The sequence below is a fragment of the Ochotona princeps genome, chromosome 23, assembly GCF_030435755.1.
Source record: "Ochotona princeps isolate mOchPri1 chromosome 23, mOchPri1.hap1, whole genome shotgun sequence".
NCBI lineage: Eukaryota > Metazoa > Chordata > Mammalia > Lagomorpha > Ochotonidae > Ochotona > Ochotona princeps.
In genome coordinates this window covers 14,397,652-14,420,430 of record NC_080854.1, presented here as the reverse complement: position 1 = coordinate 14,420,430, position 22,779 = coordinate 14,397,652, and the positions used below count along the sequence as shown (strand labels likewise).

Here is a 22,779-nt window from a genome sequence, read left to right as displayed (position 1 = left end):
TAACTTTTATAAAGATCACTTAGAAATCCATTATGAAGAAGCAGATCTTAAAGTGAGGTGACATCAAGAGAGTTAACACGGGGCTACTGGCTTTTCATCCAAACACTTTCTACTATGCAGGAAATGTCCAATAATCCAAACACTGGTAACGTCTGAACGGCATTGCAGCCAGAGTGGCTTGCCTTTCTAGTTACTGTTCCTAACCCTTACAAATACTTGAGGCAGGAGTCCTCTTCAAGGCAACATTTTGGAGATTGCTTGCACTTTGCATATGTGCCAAATCTAAGTTTACCAATTATTCATTTCACCACATACACAATAACTAGTATAGAAATTATTAAATGAGCTTTTGCCTAGTTGCTGAAAGTATAAGAATAAAATTTAAACAGAAAATATTAGTAAGCTATAATTTCATATATATATATGTTTACCAAACCTTGCTCAATCTAAAAGTAGACATGAAGAAAAACAATGCAAAAATACTCCTAAATCGAACATTCCACTCCTTTGTATGTGTGCATGTGTCTTGACAGCCAAATCCAACTGAAGTTTAGAATTTTTAAAGAGTTACTAGTTAAGAATCAACAGGCCACTCATATATGTAATATTTACCACCTCTGTCAGAACACAACATTAAGAAGGTGATATTTGGCTCTTTAATTTCCTTGACTGGTTTCCCTGCACGTCATCATGTCTGTCTGCTCTTCCTCACCAGTCTCTAACCAGTTACACAAATGGAAACTTCATAACACTTTACAGAGTCCACACCTAAGCTGAGGTTTTGTTAGCACAATCTCTGTGCACACTACTGTGGAGTCTATCTCATTTCCAATCTTGACGCAACCTCTACTCCACCCTCCTACTGCAGAAGTCTCATTATAGCCCAAGTTTTTAGTCGAATAACTTCTTACCTTTCAGACAAAATACACAGTTCCCAACTACTCAAATGTACACCCTCTATCTCGTAATATCCCTATATCAATTTCCTATTGTTGCTATCATGAATTTCCAGAGTTGCTGTCTTAAAAACAATATGAATCTGCTATCTTGGAACAAATCCAAGATGTCACCAGGATTATGTATCTTTGGGAAATTTAGGCAATAATCACATTTCTTGTTCTTTCGGCTTCTAGGGACATTCCTTGGCTTGAAGTGTAACACCTTCAAACCCCTCTGACTCTGCTTCATTATCACATCATCTTCTCTCACTTGACCCTATTGTCTCCCTAACAATTCTTGTATTTACTCTGAGCCCATCAGAGTAGTCTTCCCAAGTAAAGATCCTTCATTTAATCACATCTGATAAGTACCTTCTGTCTGTATGGCAACATGGCCACAGATTCCCTGGATATTTTTGGGAGAACATCACTATTTTGCCTACCACAAGTCTTATATGTGATCAGCCCATGATAGCCGGTCACATTTTCCTTACTTTTCCCATAATCTTCTTGCTCATTTTGCCACTGTGAGCATCAACCTGCTTCAAGTATCTATAAAAGCACTCCACCCTTCCTTCCAAACAACTCCCTTCCCAATACGTCCTACCATCTAAGCAGACATTCCCCAACCTTCAAAACTAGGCCTATGTGACAATAACAAACCATCACCATCCCAATCAACTTCCCACTGCATTAGCTTCTTCCAAATTTATTAAATGATTCCTCAAGAAAGATGTGCAAATGAAGTTCTTGTTGTCATTGTATGCATGTCAAAGTCCCAGCATAGGCTAGTGGTATGCACAAAGGATCCAGCTGGAGAAAGTGAGAAAATAAGCGAGAAAAGATAGTAGAGCACCTAGGAGAGAAAGAACCTGAAGCAAAAGCCATGGCCATTCCCAGGTCCAAGGAGCTGGCTACATTAGCTTGACTGTGAGCTCTAGCTTACAATGTAAGGAACCACTGAACCAGAATTGTGGCCATGGGGAGAGGAATGCAATCAGTACCAATGCTGAAGTCTAACTGGGGAGGGGGAGGAGAAGCAAAACTCGCCCCAAACTCCAGTATCATTCCCTGCCCTACTACTGGCCATTATCAAAATGTCAGGTCGGGGTACACTTAAATAAGAGACTGATTGAATTACAATTCCTTATTGTAACAAAATGGGAAAAAATCTGACAGGGGGTGGGAGTTTGGGGGGGAATCCCAACCTATACAAAAATGTACCACATAATTCAAAATTCAAAATAAAAATATTAAAAAAATGTCAGGTTTAGCCAGTCTCCCAGCGGACAGACATCAAGACAAAGAAACAATAATGGAGAGTAGGAAGCACAACTTCCTGCTGAAAAGTATTGTCTGTGAGGCTCTGTGCAAAACTTTGCATGTAATGTATGTGATATTTCACTTTAATCTTTTAAAACAGTGTAGATATTTGGAACCTCTATTCACCTTTTAGTGATGACGATGCCAAAGTACTAGCAGGTGAATTTGATTTATCCAAAGTTACATGACTAGTAAATGACACATTCATTCGTTTCAGAACTCTGATCTCAAATTTCAGGCTCTGAAGTACTATCCCCTATAATCCCCTAAATACATTTCCCTCTTGACCATTTCCTATAAATACAGAATCTAAATCTAATAGTTTAAAAGGGTCTGACAAGGATCTAATTAGAGATAAAAGTGGACATGTTATAGCAATGATTTTTAGGTGCACAGTCAAATTAGATGACTGCCCTGTATTAAGTACAATTCACAGGACTATCTCATTTTTTTATGAAGGTTTATTTATTTTCATTTGAAAGGCAGATTTTACAGTGATAAGGAGAAAAAGAGAGAGATCATTCCATCTTCAAGTTCACTTTCCAAATGCCCACATCAGTCAGGCCTGAGCCAATTTAAATCCATGGGCCATGAGCTTCTTCTGTGTCTCCCACATGGGTACAGGGGCCCAAGGACTTGGGTCATTCTGCACTGTCTTCCCAGGCCATAAGCAGAGAGCTGCATCTGAAGAGGAGCAGTTGTAACACGAACCAGTGCCCACATGGAATACCGGTGTCACAGGGCAGAGGATCAGCTTCCTGTACCACTGTGCTTGCCCCAACATTATCTCCTTATTAAAAAAATAAACATATGAGAATTACTCCTAATGAAGTTTGATACCTCTCCTCCCTGAAAATCTTTTTGTTAGCCTAGAAGTAAGGGTCTTCTCCTGTGAATTTTTTTTCATATACATGATTTCCTATTCAAATTGAAGTCCAGTGAGCAGATGACTGAATCTGGGGAGGAAGCCAAACACTTACTTAAAACAAACACCTGACCTCCAGAAGCTGACAGTGTCTCGTCAGGAATTACCCACAATGTGAACATGTGAGTTGCTATCATGTTTGTTAAAGCAACAATGAAGGTACAGGAGTTCTTGATGTGTCTGTTTAGTAAATGAGCCGTGTAAATACTGCTTTTTGTGCTGCTCTCATGGTGCTCATCTGCTTGGGGACACGAGCTCTTGGGCCACAGCTTTTATCACTGCAGATCTGACTTCCTTGTGTCCTTGTTCCTTCGACCTGTTTTTCTCTTCCAACCCACAAACTCACCACTGAGTCTAAGAACTAGTCAAATTTTCATTTGCCTCTTATTCACAGAACTGCATAGGCTGCGTTTAAAATAAACTCAGAAAATCAGAGACCAAAAACACAGTCTTTGCCTTCACTGCTTTCCTGTTACATGGAGCACAAAGTGATGAACTTGAATTCATGTTAAGAAGCATTTTGGAATTGTTGCCACAGTGCTAAAATCAGAATAGATTGCCTATTCAGAGTGCTCTGTGACTGGACAATTGTACTCTCTCTCAAAGCAAGTACAGTAGAGTACCAAAAGATGCAAATGAGCTGAATACATTCCTGTGCTTGAATTACTGAATTTTTTTCAATTTCTCCATTATGCCAGTTCTCCTAAAGTCTCCTCTGGCCTTTGCATAGGCAGTTGCTCCCACTGTTACTGAGCCTCTGGAATCCACATGAATGCTATTTCCAAGTGACTTGTGGAGCAGACTGCACCCCCACCCCCACACACCACAGACATGTGTGCCCTAGTGTCTTTGCATACATGATATTTTACTTACATGTCTAACTCTCCCTCTTCCCACCTTATACTCTGTGAAAGTACAACTTTATAATCTCTAGCAACTAACAGATACTTTTTACTGAGACTAGACTAGAAAAAATCACGAGATACTTAGAGTCAGATAATCCCCTTCAATCTAGAATATTTATACATACCCAGTTATGTATAATTGCATGGAAGAAATCATGAATTGAAAAACACAATGTTATTTTATCACTCCTAAGATAAATATTGTCAACCCAATTACTGCACTATTACATGCATCCTAGCTTCAGAGATGTTAAAATACGGGAAACCACACTTTTGAAATTAAAATCAATGATAACATATCTTCATGGAAATTTTCTATCACATCTCTTTGTACACTGAAAAACTGCATCCTAAGATTTTGAAGAAGCAAAGATATGATATCTCTTGTGGACTAAAAACAATGAATATTGCCCTCTTAGTTTTCTTCTACAGGCAACTTTCTGTCTGACTCGGGAGATAATTGGTCCTCTGGCACCAGCAGCCTTCCCAGATCCATAAAACAGAACTTCCTCCAAATAATTACTGTTAGGAAGGAGAGTCAGGGGAAAGGTGACAACCATCCAAGAATGTTCCACTAACACAAGATCAATGACTGCAGCCCTGGCGTCTCTGTTTACCATGGTGCTCAGTGCTAGGACTGTGTGCATTTGGAGGGGGCTAATTTTGATCTAAACATTTCTGTTATTTAAAAGAAAGATTAAAACATCAACTAACTTTCAAAAGAAAATTAAAAGGCACATACTGGTTGGTGTTAACAGTTCACTTTATGTTTGAAAATATTAATACTGTTTTATCCAAACAGTACCTCTCATATAAACAAGATAATTGAAAAATCTAAATTACTAGAAAAAATTACTAAAATTCAAATATTAACAGATGTCAAAACCAAAGCTCTTTTGTATGAATTATATGAGATGAACGTAAAGTCTTAAAAGTAAATAGAGCACTTGTATATCAGAACACCAAATGAGACTAAGATTTGTAAATCTTGCCATAAATCATTTTCTCAATACAAATTAAACACATATCCAAAATTATTTTATAAACTAAGCTTGTTGTTTGCCAAATATCAATACATACAAATACTAACCAGCTCTTAAATTTTTTTTTATATTTTTCAATAAAGTGATTATTTTTATTGCACAAGGATACATATAAATAGTTCTTTCCCCCCCTCCCAACATGTACACATTTTTTGATAGGGTTTTGTTTATTTGGTTGGAGGTTTTGCATTGTTTTGTGACAATTACAAGTAAGCATTTTTCCGTCACAGGAAACTAAGATAGTAAGTGAGTACAGAAAGTTCTTAAAAAAAAAAAATGGAAAATGGACTTTCCCTTTTCTTTCTCCCCTTTTGCCTGTGTATTTGAATACTCCAAAGGTCATGCACTTACCCTGCTTGCAGAGGGAAACTTCTCAGAGGCTGCGATTTGAATGTTTTCCTGAAATGATTGCATATGTCACTACATATTCATAATCAAAGCTCTATGAATTCTATGACTTTCCAAGTGATAAACAGTAAAGCAAACTGCCATTATGTTACTTCTTAAGACATATAAAATCCTTTTCCTCAGTAAAATGTAGTAAGTTTGTAAAAACAGCCCAATATTAATCTTGTCTTCATATCTTAATAACAATATAAAGCAAATTGATTATGTCATTTTAGGATGTGACAGAAAAGTCTAAAACCAAATTAAAAGAAAACTAATTATATTACTCAATTTTTCTTGCAATCAACATAATAATGAACAACTGATTCCAGGAACACAAAGATAAAGTAAAAGTAAGCATTTCCTCTTACAGAGACACATGGTCCGAAGGTTGAATAGTCACATAAGGAAGGAATGCTGGGAGGCCCCCCTGGCACTTTGAGCAGATTAATGAAAACATCAGGGTTGTTTTTCAGGAAAGTCAATTTCAAAAACAGAAAATACAAACAAACAAAACAAGATGAGGATAATTTATCTAGTCCTTACCATGTAAGGGTGGCAGTGCTAAGCACAGGATGTGTCAAATAAAATTTCCATCCCATAGTCCCTGCTGAGGTCATACAAACCACATCCATCGCATTACTACAATAGTGGGTATAGTAATCCGATTCAACAAGGAGCTATAGCAACATGTCATAGATTAAGTTGACTTAAGTTTTTCTGGACAGCAGGTGTTAAAATAAACAAATGCACCCACCAGATAATGTGTCAGCTGACTCTAAAAGCCATTTTCCCCTGAATTGCTGAATATCCACAATTATGAGTTCTTGCCCTTTGCTTTGTCTGATGCAATTTCTTGTTTCCAATCAGGTATTCTGGGAGATTTGTCTGAATGTTTTACATTTGTACTGAGCTCCACAATTTACAAAGCATAGATGCTCAGGAGGATTGGCAAAGGAGGCAGGAAAAATAATCTTATTTACAATAGAGTGAATATAGTCTTATGAGTTAAGGGATCTCTCTAGAGTTACTAGAATCCAACAAGTCCATAACTGAGGCCTGCTGATTCTTCGTGTTTAAATATTAACCATGCAATCAGTCTCTTACCACAAAAATGATAGACTCAAATCAAAAGACAGAATAGGGGCTGGTGCTATGGCACACTTGGTTATGTTCCGTAAAACATCCACGCCAGAGCCAAACACTGATGGACTCCTAGCTGCTCCACTTCCAACTCAGTGTCCTGCTAAGGTGCCTGGGAAAGCAGAGGATGATGGCCAAGGAACTTGGGTCTCTCACTCACATGGGAGACCTGCATGGTGTTCTAGGTACCTGACTCAGACTGGCCCAGTCCTGGCTGTTGCAGTCATTTGGAAAGTGAACTAGAACATGGATAATCAATTCTCTCTCACTCTCTGCCTTCAAATAAATAAATCTTTAAAAAATATATAGTATATAAAATTTAATGAAATGTGTTATGGTGAGATAATGTTATTTTAAATTTTTAAAAAAGATTTTTTTCATTAGAAAGGCAGATTTACAGAGAGAAGAAAAGACAGAAAGATTTTCCATCCACTGGTTCACTCCCCAAGTGGCTACAACAGCTAGAGCTGAGCCAATCTAAAGCAGGAGCCAGGAGCTTCCTCCAGGTTTCCCGTGTGGATACAGGGTCCCAACGCCTTGGTCATGTTCTACTGCTTTCCTAAGCTACAAGCAGGGAAGTGGATTGGAAATAAGAGAGGCCAGTACACAAATCAGCACCCATATAGGATCCTGGTGGATGCAAGGTGAGGATTTAGCCACTGTGCTATTGCACTGGGCCCGTTGTTTTAAATTTTTAAGATTTCACCATATAATTTAAAATTATAATGATTTTAATTATGAATTCACCTATTTCAATTCTTGAGTGAAAGCAATTGAGCTTCAAATAGACTGTGTGTTGCCAAAAGTTACAGCAAAAGCAATCAAAACAGAAAATGAGCTGCAATTTTCTTGACTTCTAGTCTGATTCTTTTGAGACACTGGGAATATTTCAAAAATAAATTAAAAACCCTTGGAAATAACAATGACAATTTTTCTTTTGGAGGTATTACCATGAATAAGGCATTATGGGAAAACTATATGCTGTTAAACTTACTGATACAAATGCTTCTATTCTCCATGAGTCAATAAAAATAAGCACAAAATTAGAATTTAAAGCAACAGATCAATACTTTAGTTTTTTTCTCATGATTTTTCTTATTTTTGAAATGACTGAAAATAGATCTCTGTAATCACAGTAGTTTTTAAATTACATTTAATAATAAGTGAACTACTATTGATAACAGTATCAGAGTCTGAAGAAATGTTCTTATGAATATTAATAAGGGCACACATGACATCTGACCTAGTTTTTCTAAGGGCAATACTATGTACAAGGGAGCTGGTAAGACATAGTGGAAGGAGACAAGGGTGAATTCATCTAGAGCGTAACAGGAAAGAAAATTTGCACACAAATTAATATAAGGTATAGTCTTAAGTTTGAGGTATGAAACTGGCCCAGAGCAGGGATGAAATGAGTGACAACGCGTGAGTAGAACAGTGCGAGCTAAGGACAGTGAGCAGAAAGCTCCTGGAATGGCCACATGACAAGTGTGACTCTCTAGGTGAAACACAGCATGCCCCAAAGGGACAAGTGGGAAGTATTCTGTGAAATGAAAGTGCTGAGAGGGAAATACTAAGAAGTTACACATTAATGAATAGGGAATAAGAACCAAATTAACTCATAATAAAAGTACACGGATTAGTCTGCAGAACTAGATAAGCAAAAAACTGGGAAAACACATCTGATCACCAATAGACTCAAGCTACTTTTCGAATGTTTTAAAGTGTTACAGATGTTGCAGATCACAGAGCAACCATGAGAAAGGATATACTGTGTTCAATCGTGGAAGCCCATGGATACTTAAAATGCACAAAGTGATTTATCCATTCATGTTTTAAAAATTGTGTAAGAGCCAGGGAATTAGCAGTCAGTGTGGACTGTCTAAAAGTATCAATTAGAGCAATAAGCATATTTAAAAAACAAAAGTAGTGCATCAGACCATCCTCAAAGATATGACCTAGCTGGGCAGAGGGAGAACTGTCCAACAGAGAATCATAATGTTCTTACAAGGTAATAAAACAGCAGGGACGGTGCCAGTGGCTTTAACAGCCTCAGGGTCCGCTTGCTTTGGGTCTTTAACTGGTAAAAGTGACAGCCTAGAGGAAGTGAGAGTGGATAGCTACCTAATTTTGAATTGCAGACTGGTAGGATTGGGAAGTAAGAGAAACGCGGTGGAGTTCAGACGGCATGGCTTCGAACGTTAGTGAAGTGATATTTAATTCACCTCCTAACTTCCCTACCTGTTCTCCTAGGAGGACAGGAGAGGAGTAGAAACAGCACAGGAAAGTACTCAATGAATATTAAACACCTGATAACTTTTTGGTGCAAACCTTGTATTAAGACTGCACTATGTGCCTACCAGTGTGATTCTGTGGTTTGGACTCTGGCAGACCATGGCAGAAATGAATGGGACTTGTTTTGGTGGTCTAGCACTTCAAGGTCCTCAGCCAAAAATGACTCTCTCTCTCTCTCTCTCTCTCTCTCTATCTCTCTCTCTCTCACACACACACACACACACACAAATGCACACAGAGCCTTGTACACTTTCATCCCACCAGTTAGGAATTCTGATTCAAAAGATAAAACCTCCTATGGAGAAATGAGAACCCTGACACTCTAGGGTGACCCAAGCCTCCCTTAGTGAGAAGTGGTTGCGTTGTCTTGGAATTGTTACAAGCATTCAGAATTCTGTGAGCGAACTCAGCACTCAGAGGAAAACAGGATTGGAAAAAGTGGGAGATAAGGGGAGTGGGGACACAAACAAAAAAAACCTGGTAAAAATCCATCAAGTTTGGTGTTCTAGGAGGATGGCTTTTTTTCACCCAGTTAGGGCTGGTGAGCTCCAAGTACAATAGAACAGGAAATATGAGAAGACACGCTTGCAGGACACTATCTTAAACTTGAAGAAACTTTTGGTGACTTTATGATTATTGTCCTATTCACTGTGGTTGGGCAGTGAGGATCCAGCCTTAGCTCCTGGACCCCAGCCCCCATCCTGAACTTTTCACAGGCTGCTGGGCCGTGGAAAGCGGAGACTGTGGGGTTCCCAGGACTTCAGGTCAGCCAACTGAGACGTCCACTTAGGGGTAAATTCCAGGCATAGCTGCTTCTCCCTCTGGGATCAGCACTCTGACATCTGGGCTAATCAGATCCTGCAGACGCAAGCAGCGAGCGCGGGAAACAGCTGCTCGCAGCACAAGCCCCGCGGGACCAGTTCTTAGAAATCGCCCGCTGCGAATACCGGTTCCCTCAGGCCTGCCATGTGTGGGCGCGGGGAAGGCAGCAGCAAAACAGAGGGCCCTGTGACACTTCTGAAAACTCCTTTTCCTAAAGTTTTCAAGTGGGATTTATCCCGAAGGAAGGAGTACAGTGCTCACCTCACCAAACTAAAATAAATTTTAAAATAAAAAAACAACACTGGCACTCACATATGCCCACAGGGGTGGAAAGGAAAACACAAAAGGGCTAAGGGAAAACATTAAAATAATGACAAACGATTCCGCGCACCTGAGGTGTCGGTACGTCACAGCGCCCGCCGCCTTAGCTTGCTCGCGCGCCAGCCGAGGCACCGCCTCTCCGCCGGGCACGTAGGACGTGCGCCGGGAGGCGGGGCGCGTGCTGCGCGTGCGCACTGCCCTCGTCAGCCACGCTCCACGGCGGCAGCTGCTCCCCGGGAGAAGGCCGGCGTAGCTGGGGTGCCTCCTGCCTGTGTCTGGCGTCGCGCGACCGGAGAGGCAAAAAGAAAAGACTCTAGAGTAAGTGCTCCCCTGGGCCGCGTGACTCAGAGCGAGACCGTTTTCTCCCCGCCCGGCAGGTACCTGGAGGGAGCGGCCCCGCCCCCTCCCCGGCCCAGCCTCCCTCTCCCTTTCCTTGGCGCGTTCCTAGGGCGAGGGGCGCGGGAGCCCCAGGGTGTTCCTGTGGGCGGCGGCGAGCCCCCTCCGAGGCCATGAGGCTGGTGAGGAAGGACATTGAGAAGGACAATGCGGGCCAGGTGACTCTGGTCCCTGAGGAGCCCGAGGACATGTGGCACACGTACAACCTGGTGCAGGTGGGCGACAGCCTGCGCGCCTCCACCATCCGCAAGGTGCAGACCGAGTCCTCCACGGGCAGCGTGGGGAGCAACCGGGTCCGCACCACGCTCACCCTGTGCGTGGAGGCCATCGACTTCGACTCCCAAGCCTGCCAGCTGCGGGTCAAGGGGACCAACATCCAAGAGAACGAATACGTCAAGATGGGGGCGTACCACACCATCGAGCTGGAACCCAACCGCCAGTTCACGCTGGCCAAGAAGCAGTGGGACAGCGTGGTTCTCGAGCGCATCGAACAGGCCTGCGACCCAGCCTGGAGCGCCGACGTGGCCGCCGTGGTCATGCAGGAAGGCCTCGCTCATATCTGCTTAGTCACTCCCAGCATGACCCTCACCCGTGCCAAGGTGGAAGTGAACATCCCCAGGAAAAGGAAAGGCAACTGCTCGCAGCATGACCGGGCCTTGGAGCGCTTCTACGAGCAGGTGGTCCAGGCCATCCAGCGCCACATCCACTTCGACGTGGTCAAGTGCATCCTGGTAGCCAGCCCAGGATTCGTGCGGGAGCAGTTCTGCGATTACATGTTTCAGCAAGCCATCAAGACGGACAACAAAGTGCTCCTGGAAAACCGGTCCAAATTCCTTCAGGTAAAGCAGCCCTGCAGCAGGCCGTTGGTTAGGAGTGGGCAGAGGGAGGCGGTGGACACTGCTAGAAGGAGAAAAGAGGGAAGACTTTAGTTGGCTGGGATTGTAAATGAGATAAAGGAATGAAAAGCAGCTGTAGAAGATGTAACAGGTGTGTGTAATGAGCTATGTGGAAGTCCTTGACCAGAGAGCGAGTTCTTTATGCCTTTGGCTTAGGTCACTGTGGGCCGAGGCATGGGTGTGCTAGCGCATTCTTTTGTCTAGTTTTCATCCTTGTGATTTCAGGTACACGCCTCTTCTGGCCACAAGTACTCCTTGAAGGAGGCCCTTTGTGACCCTTCGGTGGCTAGCCGCCTCTCAGACACTAAAGCTGCTGGGGAAGTGAAAGCCTTGGATGACTTCTATAAAATGTTACAGCACGAACCCGACCGAGCTTTCTACGGACTCAAGCAGGTGGAGAAGGCCAACGAAGCCATGGCAATTGACACGTTGCTCATCAGCGATGAGCTCTTCCGGCATCAGGACGTGGCCACCCGAAGCCGGTACGTGAGGCTGGTGGATAGTGTGAAAGAAAATGCAGGCACGGTCAGGATCTTCTCCAGCCTGCATGTGTCCGGGGAGCAGCTCAGCCAGTTGACTGGAGTAGCTGCCATTCTGCGCTTCCCTGTGCCGGAACTCTCGGACCAGGAGGACGATTCCAGTTCTGAAGAGGATTGATGAGTGAAACTTAAGACACCCTTGTGTCTTGCTCTTCCTCTTCTAGATCTTTCTCAACATCCTTATGACATCTGCCAAAGGAATCCTTTTGGATTTGCACAGGGATTTCTTATGTATCTGGGTGCCCTTAGTGTTTTATGATCAGTAGGACATGTATTCTGAGTAAACAATAAACTAAAAAGAAATAATTTCTATGTTCTATCTTTATTAATTGGGATAATTTTATGTAGACATTAGGAGTTATTTTTCCTGTTTATATGATTTTAACTTTACATAGTGTTCATGCAGACTATTTAATGGTGCGTTTTCTCCCCACTTATGCCAGGCTTTTTTTTCCTAGTTAACAATTTTAAGTAGTATCCAAACAGTTAATAGATTTCAGTAGTTTAAAATGATGTTTTTTTTAAGAGACTTGATTTTTTTTGAATACATTTTTAAAAATTAGTTTATGATACGGTTTCATGGGGCACAGGAATTTCCACCCTTCACGCATCCCATTCCCCACCTCACCTCTTTGCCCGTTGTATTACAGTAGTATGGTCCTTCAGCAGTAGACACCTGTCCAATGTTCTGTGTAAGTATATCATGGTATCATATGGATAGAGGATGTTCGTTTCTTTAAGACTTCAGAAGTACACTCTTGGCATTTTGTTGTTTGAAGTAGTATTTGCTTTAAAGTGTGGTTGTTCTAGTTTATAGAATTTTGATCTGCTGGAGACTCTGAAGGTAATCTCTTTTTTAAAATTCAGACTGAGGCTTTCTTTTAAGATGAGATTTGTTGAAGTGGCTACTTGCGAACCTGGAAGGAGTAATACCCAGTCTGAACTTCAGCCCCTGGTACTGAAATACTACCACACTGGGCTTTTTGTTTGTCTATTTGGCTGGTCGGAGTGAAACTTAATGCTGTCCTACATTTGTATCTAGCATTAGTCTGTGTTTTCACATTCCTGTTGTGCTGATTAAGCTGATTGAGAAAACTCACATGTTGTAGTTGATTTGTAATCCAGTAGGAAGGTACTTTAAAAGGTGCGTGGAAAATGAAATGAGTAGATTTAATTTCCACGCAAAGCAGTTTCTTTTCAAAATCTTATTTTGAAAGAGAGGGGGAGAGACAGATCTTGAATTTGCTGGTTCGTTCTCCACAGGGCCACAGTAGCCAGAGCTAAGCCAGGCCGTAGCCAGGGGCCAGAAGCTTCGTCCCTTTCCCAGGGCGTTAGCAGGGAGCTGGATCTGAAGTGGAGCAGCCAACACATGAACCAGCCCATGTTGATGTTGCAGGCAGCATTATTCATCACGGCAGCTCCCAGGCAAAAGCTTTGAAATCGTGAGTTTTTAAACATTTTCTTTGAGGTTTTCTAGGATCCCTTTTTCAAAGTTTTTGATGTCAAAATGGACTTAGCATTTAATTCTGTTTTCCACAAATTTTCTGAAGTACTGTCTTATTCCTTCAATAGTTAGGGAAGTTCTGCTGATACTATTAGCATGATAGTCTGTTTATAAGTAATTCTGATGTAGGTTTCTAAGGAGGAAGTCTTGGGAATGGACTTGCGTTTGACTTGTTACAGACTCCGATTTAACAGAATAACTCAATTGTTCCTCTTAAATCTGTGACACTTGACTTTAAACAGGATGTTAAGTGAATTTTTGTGTTTATGGGACTTCTTCATGGCATAAGCAACAGATTTAGGAATTATCTGTTTTTTTTTTAATAGATTTCTCACATTTTGGTGGAAACAGGCATTACCCTGTACTTTAACATTGCATATTTTATGTATGTACTTTCTAGTCTAAAAATCTCTCTGCCATTTCATTGTAATTCCATGAATACATTAAAATATTAAGTGTATTATGAAAATAATTCAGAATATAGCATTGAAGCTGCTAAGATTCTTAATGGCCTTATTAAGAATTTGAAGGGTTTTGGACATCTGCTCCTGTAATCAGTACTAAAATCCACTGAATCTGGCCAAAATACTTCTAGGCCATAGGTTCTCAAATTTAGTGACCTGTTATCCTGAACTTGGGAGCTCGTAAAACCATGAATGCCTAGATGCATCCCAAACTAATCAAATAATGCTTCACCAGTTTATTTTTTAAAAAGCTTCCTGCATAATCCCGTTGGGCATCAGGAATAACCATTGAGTTAGGCCTCCTGTTTGCAAGCAAGGACCATAAACCAGCAACATCCCTGAGAGTTTGTTAGAAGCTAGAATCCAGGGCTGTTTTCTAGATCTCCGGAATCAGCATTTATAATAACATTTCCTGGTGATTGTTGTTCACAGTAAAACCTGATAAACATAGGCGATTACTTGTCTGTGCTGGCAAATTTCTTCTACCTGGGTCTCCAGCAATAAGAACATACTTTAATTTTAGGGTCTTTCAAGTGTTGCTTGACCATACTATTCTCAAGCTTCATTTTTTTTTTTTATATTTGTGAAGTAGTTAAGAATCTTTGATTCCTACTTTTTAAATGTGGTACTGCATCATTACCATAGTAAAATCTTGCTAGATGAAAGTATAGGAATAATGTTAGGACAAATAAATAAATTCTAGTAATAATGTAATGTTTTTCTAAGCAAACTGAACCGTACATGTGAAAAATCATATGCAGTAACTTGTACTGCAATTCATTCAGAGTAAGAAATAAGTACCTAATAAAACACTAGCAATAACTTGCTCTGATGTACTGTGGACTTCCATCTCCCACCAGTTGCTTGTTGTAAACAAGCATTTACCACCCCACTACACTCAACGTAAATGAAAAGGTTGTAAATAGCTTGCTCTAGATGAGGAGCACACCAAACCACATTTTGTTCCTCCTACATCCCATTTATATGCTAAATATCTTGCCAATTTCCATGATGGAACGGTTCATGTATTTCTCATGCAAAACTGCTTTACACACAACATCACTGAAATGACTCTCTAACTCACACTTTCCTTTATCTCCACTTAACTTTATCACCAACTTCCTTTTCCTTTATTTCATTGATTCTCTCAAATTATCTTCAACAGAAATGACTTATTTTCTACAGTTTATATATTCTAGAACTGAAGTTGTTGCTGGAAACTTAGTACAGGTTTGTATGAATTGGTGAATTTATGGATTCAGCCAACCAAGACTCAAAAATACTTAGAGAAAAATTCTATCTACTGAACATGTGAAGACTTTTCTCTTGTCATAATTTCCTGAATAATACTATATAGTTATTTACATAGTATTCAGATTGCATCAGATATTTAAGTAATCTAGGGTGTTTTAATGTATAAGGGAGGATTGTGTATGTTGCATGTCGGCACTGCTGTTTTATGGGACTTGAACATGGACAGATTATATCTGGGATTTACTGGATCCAGTGCCCAGTGGATACCAAGGGACAGTTGCATCCATATAAAATGGTGTATTTAGAGTCCCCCTACTAGACACTGCTAGTTGAGTGAAGATAATTGTGTTTGGAAACCTAATGGTTTTCTGAGCAAGATTGGTTATTTGTGCTTAGTGTCAGAATATGTTGAAATACAACTTGAAAGGGAATTTTTTTTAAGGTGATCCTGAGGGATCCCTTTATCTGAGGCCAGAGCATAAATATGTGCTATTTATGTTATAGCCAGTCATTAAGAACAATACATTAAATTTTAGGCATTTATTGCTTCTTTTGTTTTTGTTTTGTGCTTGTTTTGCACCATCCAGTAGGCTTCTTTGGGGAGCGCCAAACTATCCATTGGTATTAACTTAAGCAAATTGTCTAAGGGGTGGCTTCTAAGAGGAACTCTGTAGAACAAATGGAAAAGGTAGGAAGAAACCTAGGGAGGTAGGAAGGCGGGAAAGGCAAGTGTGCTTTTAACTAAGACTCTTCATGCCACACTGCAGAGCTTTGATTTGGCCATAAGGGGAAAGCAGTGCTAAGTTTACATGGACACAGGGCTTGAAAAAACCTTGCATATCACAAACGGCACTATTGGACAGTACTAATGTGGATTGGAGGAGATTGGTTAAGAGAATGTGTGTTTTAAAAAGCCTCAAGAAAAACGATGATGGCCTCAGCAAAAACAGTTAACAATAATCCTTGCAATAGAAATGAAAAGAATAACTCAATAGGAGTTGGTAAGAGAGGATTAAAAAGAAATTGTACAGTGGATTGTTATTGACAGGTATGCAAAGACTAAGCATCTAACAGGACAGCTCAGAATGCTCTCTGGTGTGGGAGGGATGATGGCACAATTCAGAGTGATGGGTAATGTGGCAAGAGACTGATTTTGGAAGTTCAGTTTTGCATCTGAGTATGACGTGACTGGGACCAATGCAATACATTTTTACACCAGATTACCACATACTCTCTTACTCCAGGTTTTCTTTAAACTGTCATGTTTTCAGTGACAACTTCCCAAATCAGCCTTTGTGGTGAAAAAAAAAAATGTAACAAAGATGTAAAATGAGATGGTGATCAAATGAACTGGTTTTATTCCAGGGTTCCCCTAGTATGGAACTGGCAAACCACCTGCTTCTTGCCCCAGACCTTTGGCTCTTGCGTTCCCTATCCTAACAGGGCCCCTTTGGCTCCCCTTGCCAGGCATTCTTTTCACTTCCCTTTTGAATGTTTGCAGAACTACAACAGTCAGAACTATGGCACAGGTTTCACAAAACCCTATATTCAAGGTTTTAAAATAGTGTTCTAAAGGTTTACCTGGATTAGTGTTTAGTTTTGCTGACATGTTTTCTAGTCAAATGGGTTCCCTAGATTGGAAGACCAACTGAAAAAAAGGGGGCGGCAGCCCTCATTTCAGGTTTCTAATTCTCAATAAAATAGCCACCCTTATATTCATGTCAGTAATTACTACTTATTCTTTGTTCTGTAATTCAGTTTATGTGATCTGGGAGTTTGATATTCTAGAAAAGTTCTATTTAAGATTTTCTCCATGCATTTTGCATACTAATTTTGAATTGTCAAGTTGGTAGTACAAAGATGTTACTGTCATAATATTTTATAACCCCAGATAACTTTTTTTAAAGATTTATTTATCCTTATTGGAAAGGTAGATCTACAAAGAGAAGGAGGGACAGACAGAAAGATCTTGTATCTATGGTTCACTCTCCAAATAGCCACTATGCCCAGAGCTCAGCTGATATGAAGCCCAGGCACCAGGAGCTTCCTCTGGATCTCCTATGTGGGTGCATGGTCCCAAGGCTTTAGGCTATCCTCCATTGCTTTCCCAGATCTTACCAGGGGCAGGATGACAAGTGGAGCAGATGGGACATAAACCAGTGCCTCAATGGAATGCAGCACTAGGATGTGGACAATTACCCAATTAAGTCAATGTACATGGTAGCCTAGTGGCTAAAGTTCTCGCCACGCACACGCTGGGATGCCATATGGTTCTAATCCTGATGGCCCCACTTCCCATCCAGCTCCCTGCTTGTTGCCTGAGAAAACAGTCCCCAAGGTCTGGGGACCCTGCACCCACTTGAAAGACCCAGAAGAAGCTCCTGGCTTCAGATTGGAACAGCTCTGGCCATTTGGGAGCGAATCGGTAATCCCAAGATCTTTCTCTCCTCTTTTCTGTATATCTGACTTTCCAATAAAAATAAATCTTTCAAAAAAAACTTTTTTTTTTGAATGTCAGAGTTAGAGGAGAGAGAGGGGGAGCTCTTCCATCTGCTGGTTCACTCCCAAATGGCCTCAAAAGTCAGTGCTGGGCCAGGCTAAAGCTAGGAGCTTCATCAGGGTCTCCCAGGCTGAAGGACAGGGGCCCAAGCATTTGAGCCATCTTTCACTGCTTTCTTGGGTGCCTTCACAAGGAGCTGGATTGAAAGCGGAGCCGCCAGGACATAAAGCGGTACACGTGTGCCATACTAGCATCACAGGTGGCAGCTGTACCTGCTGTACCATAACGCTGGCCCCCAAGTGGCTTCTCAAGGAGTTACGGTCAAAGTATAGTATTGTTGTGTGTCAAAAGATTCAGAATCCAATAATGCAGCCAATTAAGGTATTAGGAAATCCATACCTTAGATTATTACGAATTTCCAGGTTCTATGCTTTGTAAGATTGCTAATTTATTTTACAATATTTCATTTCTGTATTTTAGATAAGATGTTCTGCTGTGATAATTCTAGAAAAAAATTAGGATATTGCAAATTTTCATATTTGAATTATAGGAGAATTAATGCGTGTCCACAAGGAAAATCCACTTTTATTGTCATACTTCAATTCTGAGGTGGCAGTTTTTGCTTTGTGTAATGAATATTTTAATTTTATATTAACATTGAGATAGGAAGGCCTTACATGTACAAATGCTGGTGGCTAATTGCAAATAAATTGCGAGGACTTGGGCTGCTTGTTTTGTTTTAAATTCTCTTCCCTTTGTCCCCTAAGATTAAACCATATTAAAACCCCATTCTTTAGAAAGCTAGTTTAGTGGAAAAACCCGTTTTCTGTAACGTCAGAGACTAAAGGACTTAGAGCTTATTTTAATTTGGGAGATATATTTAGCTCCCAAACACACACAAAGGAGACAGGGCCAATGTCTGCCAGGCAATGCATCCAGAAAAAAAACTGGGCTGTCACTTGCCTGGCTGTGCCCAGTTTTAAAACCAACTGTCTCCACTTCAGGAATGCACAACCTGTTGCAATAAGAATTACTGTGCACAAAGCTATCTCCTGTGGTAAGGGGTTTAGAATGCATTATCTTATTCTTCCAAAAACCCTGTAAGAAACGTTCTGTCATTATTATTTTCGGATGAGAAAACTGCAATTAAAGAAGTTAAATAATTTCTCCAAAATCATGTAGCTAGTTGACTATGATGAGGCACCTTGTAAGGGCAACTAAGAGTGCCAACTGCATTTCCTAGGTGTCCGTGTAAGTCAAACTTGTGTCTAGAAGTTTATGATTTGATATTGCTAAACAGTTTATAACCAACCAAAACTTACGTCATTGTTTTATCAGCTTTTGTTCAGCAATTATTTAGTTGTCTGTCATGGAAAAAAAAGCCAAAACAAACAACAACAAAAAACCTCCACAAGGACACATAATCCTATGGCATACTTTTGAAATGATAGTTGAGAATTAAAAAGGAAAGGAACGGTATTGCAAGTTCCTCAAGCCGTTACTATTTATTATCACTTTTCTCCTAGCTTTATAAGGGTTTTATAAATTTTAAACTTATATGAATTCATGAATTATTTCAACAAGCATATGTTTACTAAACACTGTTAGTAAGCTTGAAGCATGTTACCTTTGGACTTGCAGTGTTGAAGTAGAAATTCTTCCCTACTTTAAATAAGTGAATTAGATAGGAGTGGGAAATGGCTTCCAACACTTAGGCTGACAGGGAAGTGACAAAAGCGTCAAAACTGACAGCTGGTGCAAATGTGGATTGTGGTGGAACATGAACTACTACCAAAAGGATAAAATCTGGGGCTTAGTGTGTTTCTCCAATCATTTTCATATTGATGGAAAGGTTGGGTTACATTCAGTGTGTTCTGTTAAAGAAGTCAAAGAAATGTAATGGTTTTTCAAAATGCTATTTATCCACAACTATTAAAAGCTATCTGGCCTATCTAGAATGGCAGTTCCAGGTGGTCAAGGTTTTTGTGTGTAATAATCAGCAACAGGAAAATTGAAACAGTAGTTGAAGGGTGGGGAAAAAAAAAACTGTTTCGGTATTAAAATGCATTCAGAGGTGGGAGGTACATCTGAGTTCAAGTTTAAGTTCCTGAAGTTTTATATTTGGAATTTTTCATCAAGTACTAGTATAAACACTGACTAGAACTTTTTTGTTTGACACAGTTGTGAAACATTGCTCAGTGGAAATAAAACATGGTTTAATCTTAACTTTTTTTCATTTGATCCTATGACCATAATTTACGGTTTAGTTTTCCTTGTCCAAGTGTGTTGTTGACAAAGGTTTCAAGAGATTAAGCAAAGGAGATTGAGATAATTTCTCTTCTTCGGCTCCTCAGCCTACTTTGGTAACTGTTTTTTTCTTTTCTTTTTAAATTCTACATTGTATTTCCTGTCACCAGTAGTCTCTATAGATGTTAAGTAGAAGAGTTGTCTGAAGATGTCTTCTACCCTTAGAAATAATGAGAAATACTCAGGTAGAATCAGAAGTGCGGTCTGATGACCACGACTGTAAGGATATTGGAAACTCTTGTTGTCTTCTGTTTTTTTCTTATGACTAACAATGAACATGGTTAAAGCAGAGAAGGAGGCTTAGCTGTTTGTTTGCAAGATGGCAAGGAAGCAACAGTGATAGAAAAACTTGAGACATTCTGTTCCTCCCTAAAGCTACACTTGGAAAAAGGGTGTCCAGAGTAGAGTGGGAGGCAGTAACTGCTCACAGAGAAGTTGGGAACTACACTCATGACAAAAGGTACTGAGGAGCTAGCAGGGCCTTGGAAAGCCATGAGGCCGGGCAGTAGAAGAACCCACTTGGTTGGACCCATTCTCTCCTTATTAATCATTTTGTTCTTAATTATATAATTCCAAAAGACACACTTCAAAAACAATAGCAATGTCTGGCTTCAGTTGAGCTTTTCACTGCTGGGCTAACGTGGACTGGGTGTGGTGGGAGGAAAGGACGGCAGAAAGGCAGAAAAGAACTCCATCTCTCCTTGTGCGGGAATTAACTCCGGTGATGGTTCTCTGGCCCTTTGTGTCTGAGTGGTATTCTCAGCCTGACGTGAAAGGAAGTAGTGTAATGTGTGGAATGTGGGAAGCGGGTAGAGCTGAAACAAAATTAAATATCTGCCTTATTAAATGTAGTCATACATTTTTAAGAAAATGAATCTGTTTTCAACACAGTGATTTTTCTCCAGGCCTAACTCCTTTCCTCAAATGGAATAGAACTCAGTGTTACGATTTTTGGTATCTTTCGGGGAATCATTTTTAATTTTCTAACTACTGTACTTTGCCTAAGTCACAGGCACATATAACAGGAAACCAGTAATCAGGCAGGAAATGTAGAAAAATTATGCAACTCTCATTGGTTCGTTATGGATCCAAGGCTTTTAGGTTTGACTTCATGCGCAGATTCACATGTCTGCTAGATGAATTAGAATCTTTAATTGTGGGGATCAAGAAAAACAGTGAAACCAAGTTTTATACTGGGGACATGGAAAGGATATTTCCCTGCAAAAATTACAAGATTATTTATATATGAATTGATGCAGTTACCAAAGGTGATATTATTAGTATATATAAAGACATTGTGTTTGTGAATATCCAAATACAATGCAGAGAAATTGTCCAATTTACTCTCACAGGATGTGGTAGAACCAGTCTGGGATATCATGGGATCAGCGTGTGCCCAGGCCCTGCTGTGAGATTTTGTCATTGGAGATCACTGCATCCTGAAGAGCCTTGGTTCCTCCCTCTATAGAATAAAAAGAGTGCTTCTTGAGTTTATAGTGTTTCTTTCAGACTTCTGGTTCAACTTTATGCAGTAACAGCAGTTTGCCTGTTATTTTTCTAAGTCATGTAAAATAAATCTTCAGTGATTCTCAAGTTTAAAAAGAATGTATCCTGCACCCTTTTTTTCAAAGCTGCCAATCTTTGGGTTTGGCTGAGTGCTAAAGAGAGCAGGCTGCTAGAAGGAGCAAATTCCAGAACCAAGGGTCATTTATTTGGAATGCTTTGCCAAACACTCCCATATTCTCAGAGTTGTTGGGGGCCTTTTAAACATGAGCATTCAGAGAAAAATAATTATTGAACCACTTTGTCCATAGATGGATTAAAGTCTTGAGGTTTACAAATATGTTTTTGAATAGTTTTCTACATTCCAGTGGCATGTCAAGTTGTAGAATCCCAACACTTTCCTCATTACTTCTCTCCCCTATCAACTCTGTTTACTCTCCTAAAAAAAAAAGGACAGTGGAAAAAACACAGATTTTTGTTTTTACTGGAATATTCTTTGCTTGTGGCCAGTGTTTCTCAAACTAGGGAGCAACAGTCACCTAGAGTTTTAAATTCATACCTACTTCCATAAAAGACACAATATTTAGAAATACAGCCTAATCACCTGCATAACATGCTAGGTAGGTGTTTATTATCTATAGCTAAATTAGATCATCGGGCATAATCATTCAGTAAGCCAATGATTTAAATATTCTGTGACCATGGAAATAGCTAGCTTTGTATTTACGAAAAGGTTGAGCTGTAGATGCTGCTGAAATGGCCACTTTGAAAAGTTGATGCGGCAAGTGACTCTAACGCTTTATTTTGAGACTTATCTAGATCACTATGTGGCTTTGAGTTGTTATAAAATCACAGATGATCAGTTTGGGAATATTTATTGATGCTTCCTACATGTATATACAAAAGAATCTCAAAACATTTGAGAAAATATTTTAAGGAATTCATTGTTACATGATTGAAAATGCTTTATGTTGCTAGACAGTGAAGGCTGTCCACTTTTATTCCTTCAACAACAGGTATGATCATCTCTTCTGACTTTTTTCCTGAAGAATTTCACTTAAATTTGGTTCTGTTTTGCTCAAGGACTGCTTGATATTGGAGAAGACCAACCTAGAACTGAAGAACTGGTCTAATTGGCAGACCTAAAATGGGGGTTTATTTAAATACTCACCAACTCAATTAATGCCTGAGCTTTTGAGACTGGACAAATCTCAACAAGGAATTTGATATTTGTCCTGAAGCATGATGGAAGTGCAGGAAGCTCAAGGAATGCTTTGCTTCCACAGTCCTAGGTCCTTGTTGGGGGTCAGTTCA

General features: G+C 40.2%; 1 protein-coding gene across 1 annotated transcript; it reads left to right on the top strand.

Annotated features, from left to right (window-relative positions):
• The first annotated feature begins 10,315 nt into the window (after positions 1 to 10,315).
• Positions 10,316 to 12,240, top strand: PELO (pelota mRNA surveillance and ribosome rescue factor). The gene is made up of 2 exons (XM_004583692.4): positions 10,316 to 11,337; positions 11,620 to 12,240. Exons 1-2 carry the CDS (start codon positions 10,612 to 10,614, stop codon positions 12,049 to 12,051), a joined length of 1,158 nt encoding a protein of 385 aa, XP_004583749.1. The 5' UTR covers positions 10,316 to 10,611; the 3' UTR covers positions 12,052 to 12,240.
• The last annotated feature ends 10,539 nt before the right edge of the window (positions 12,241 to 22,779 follow it).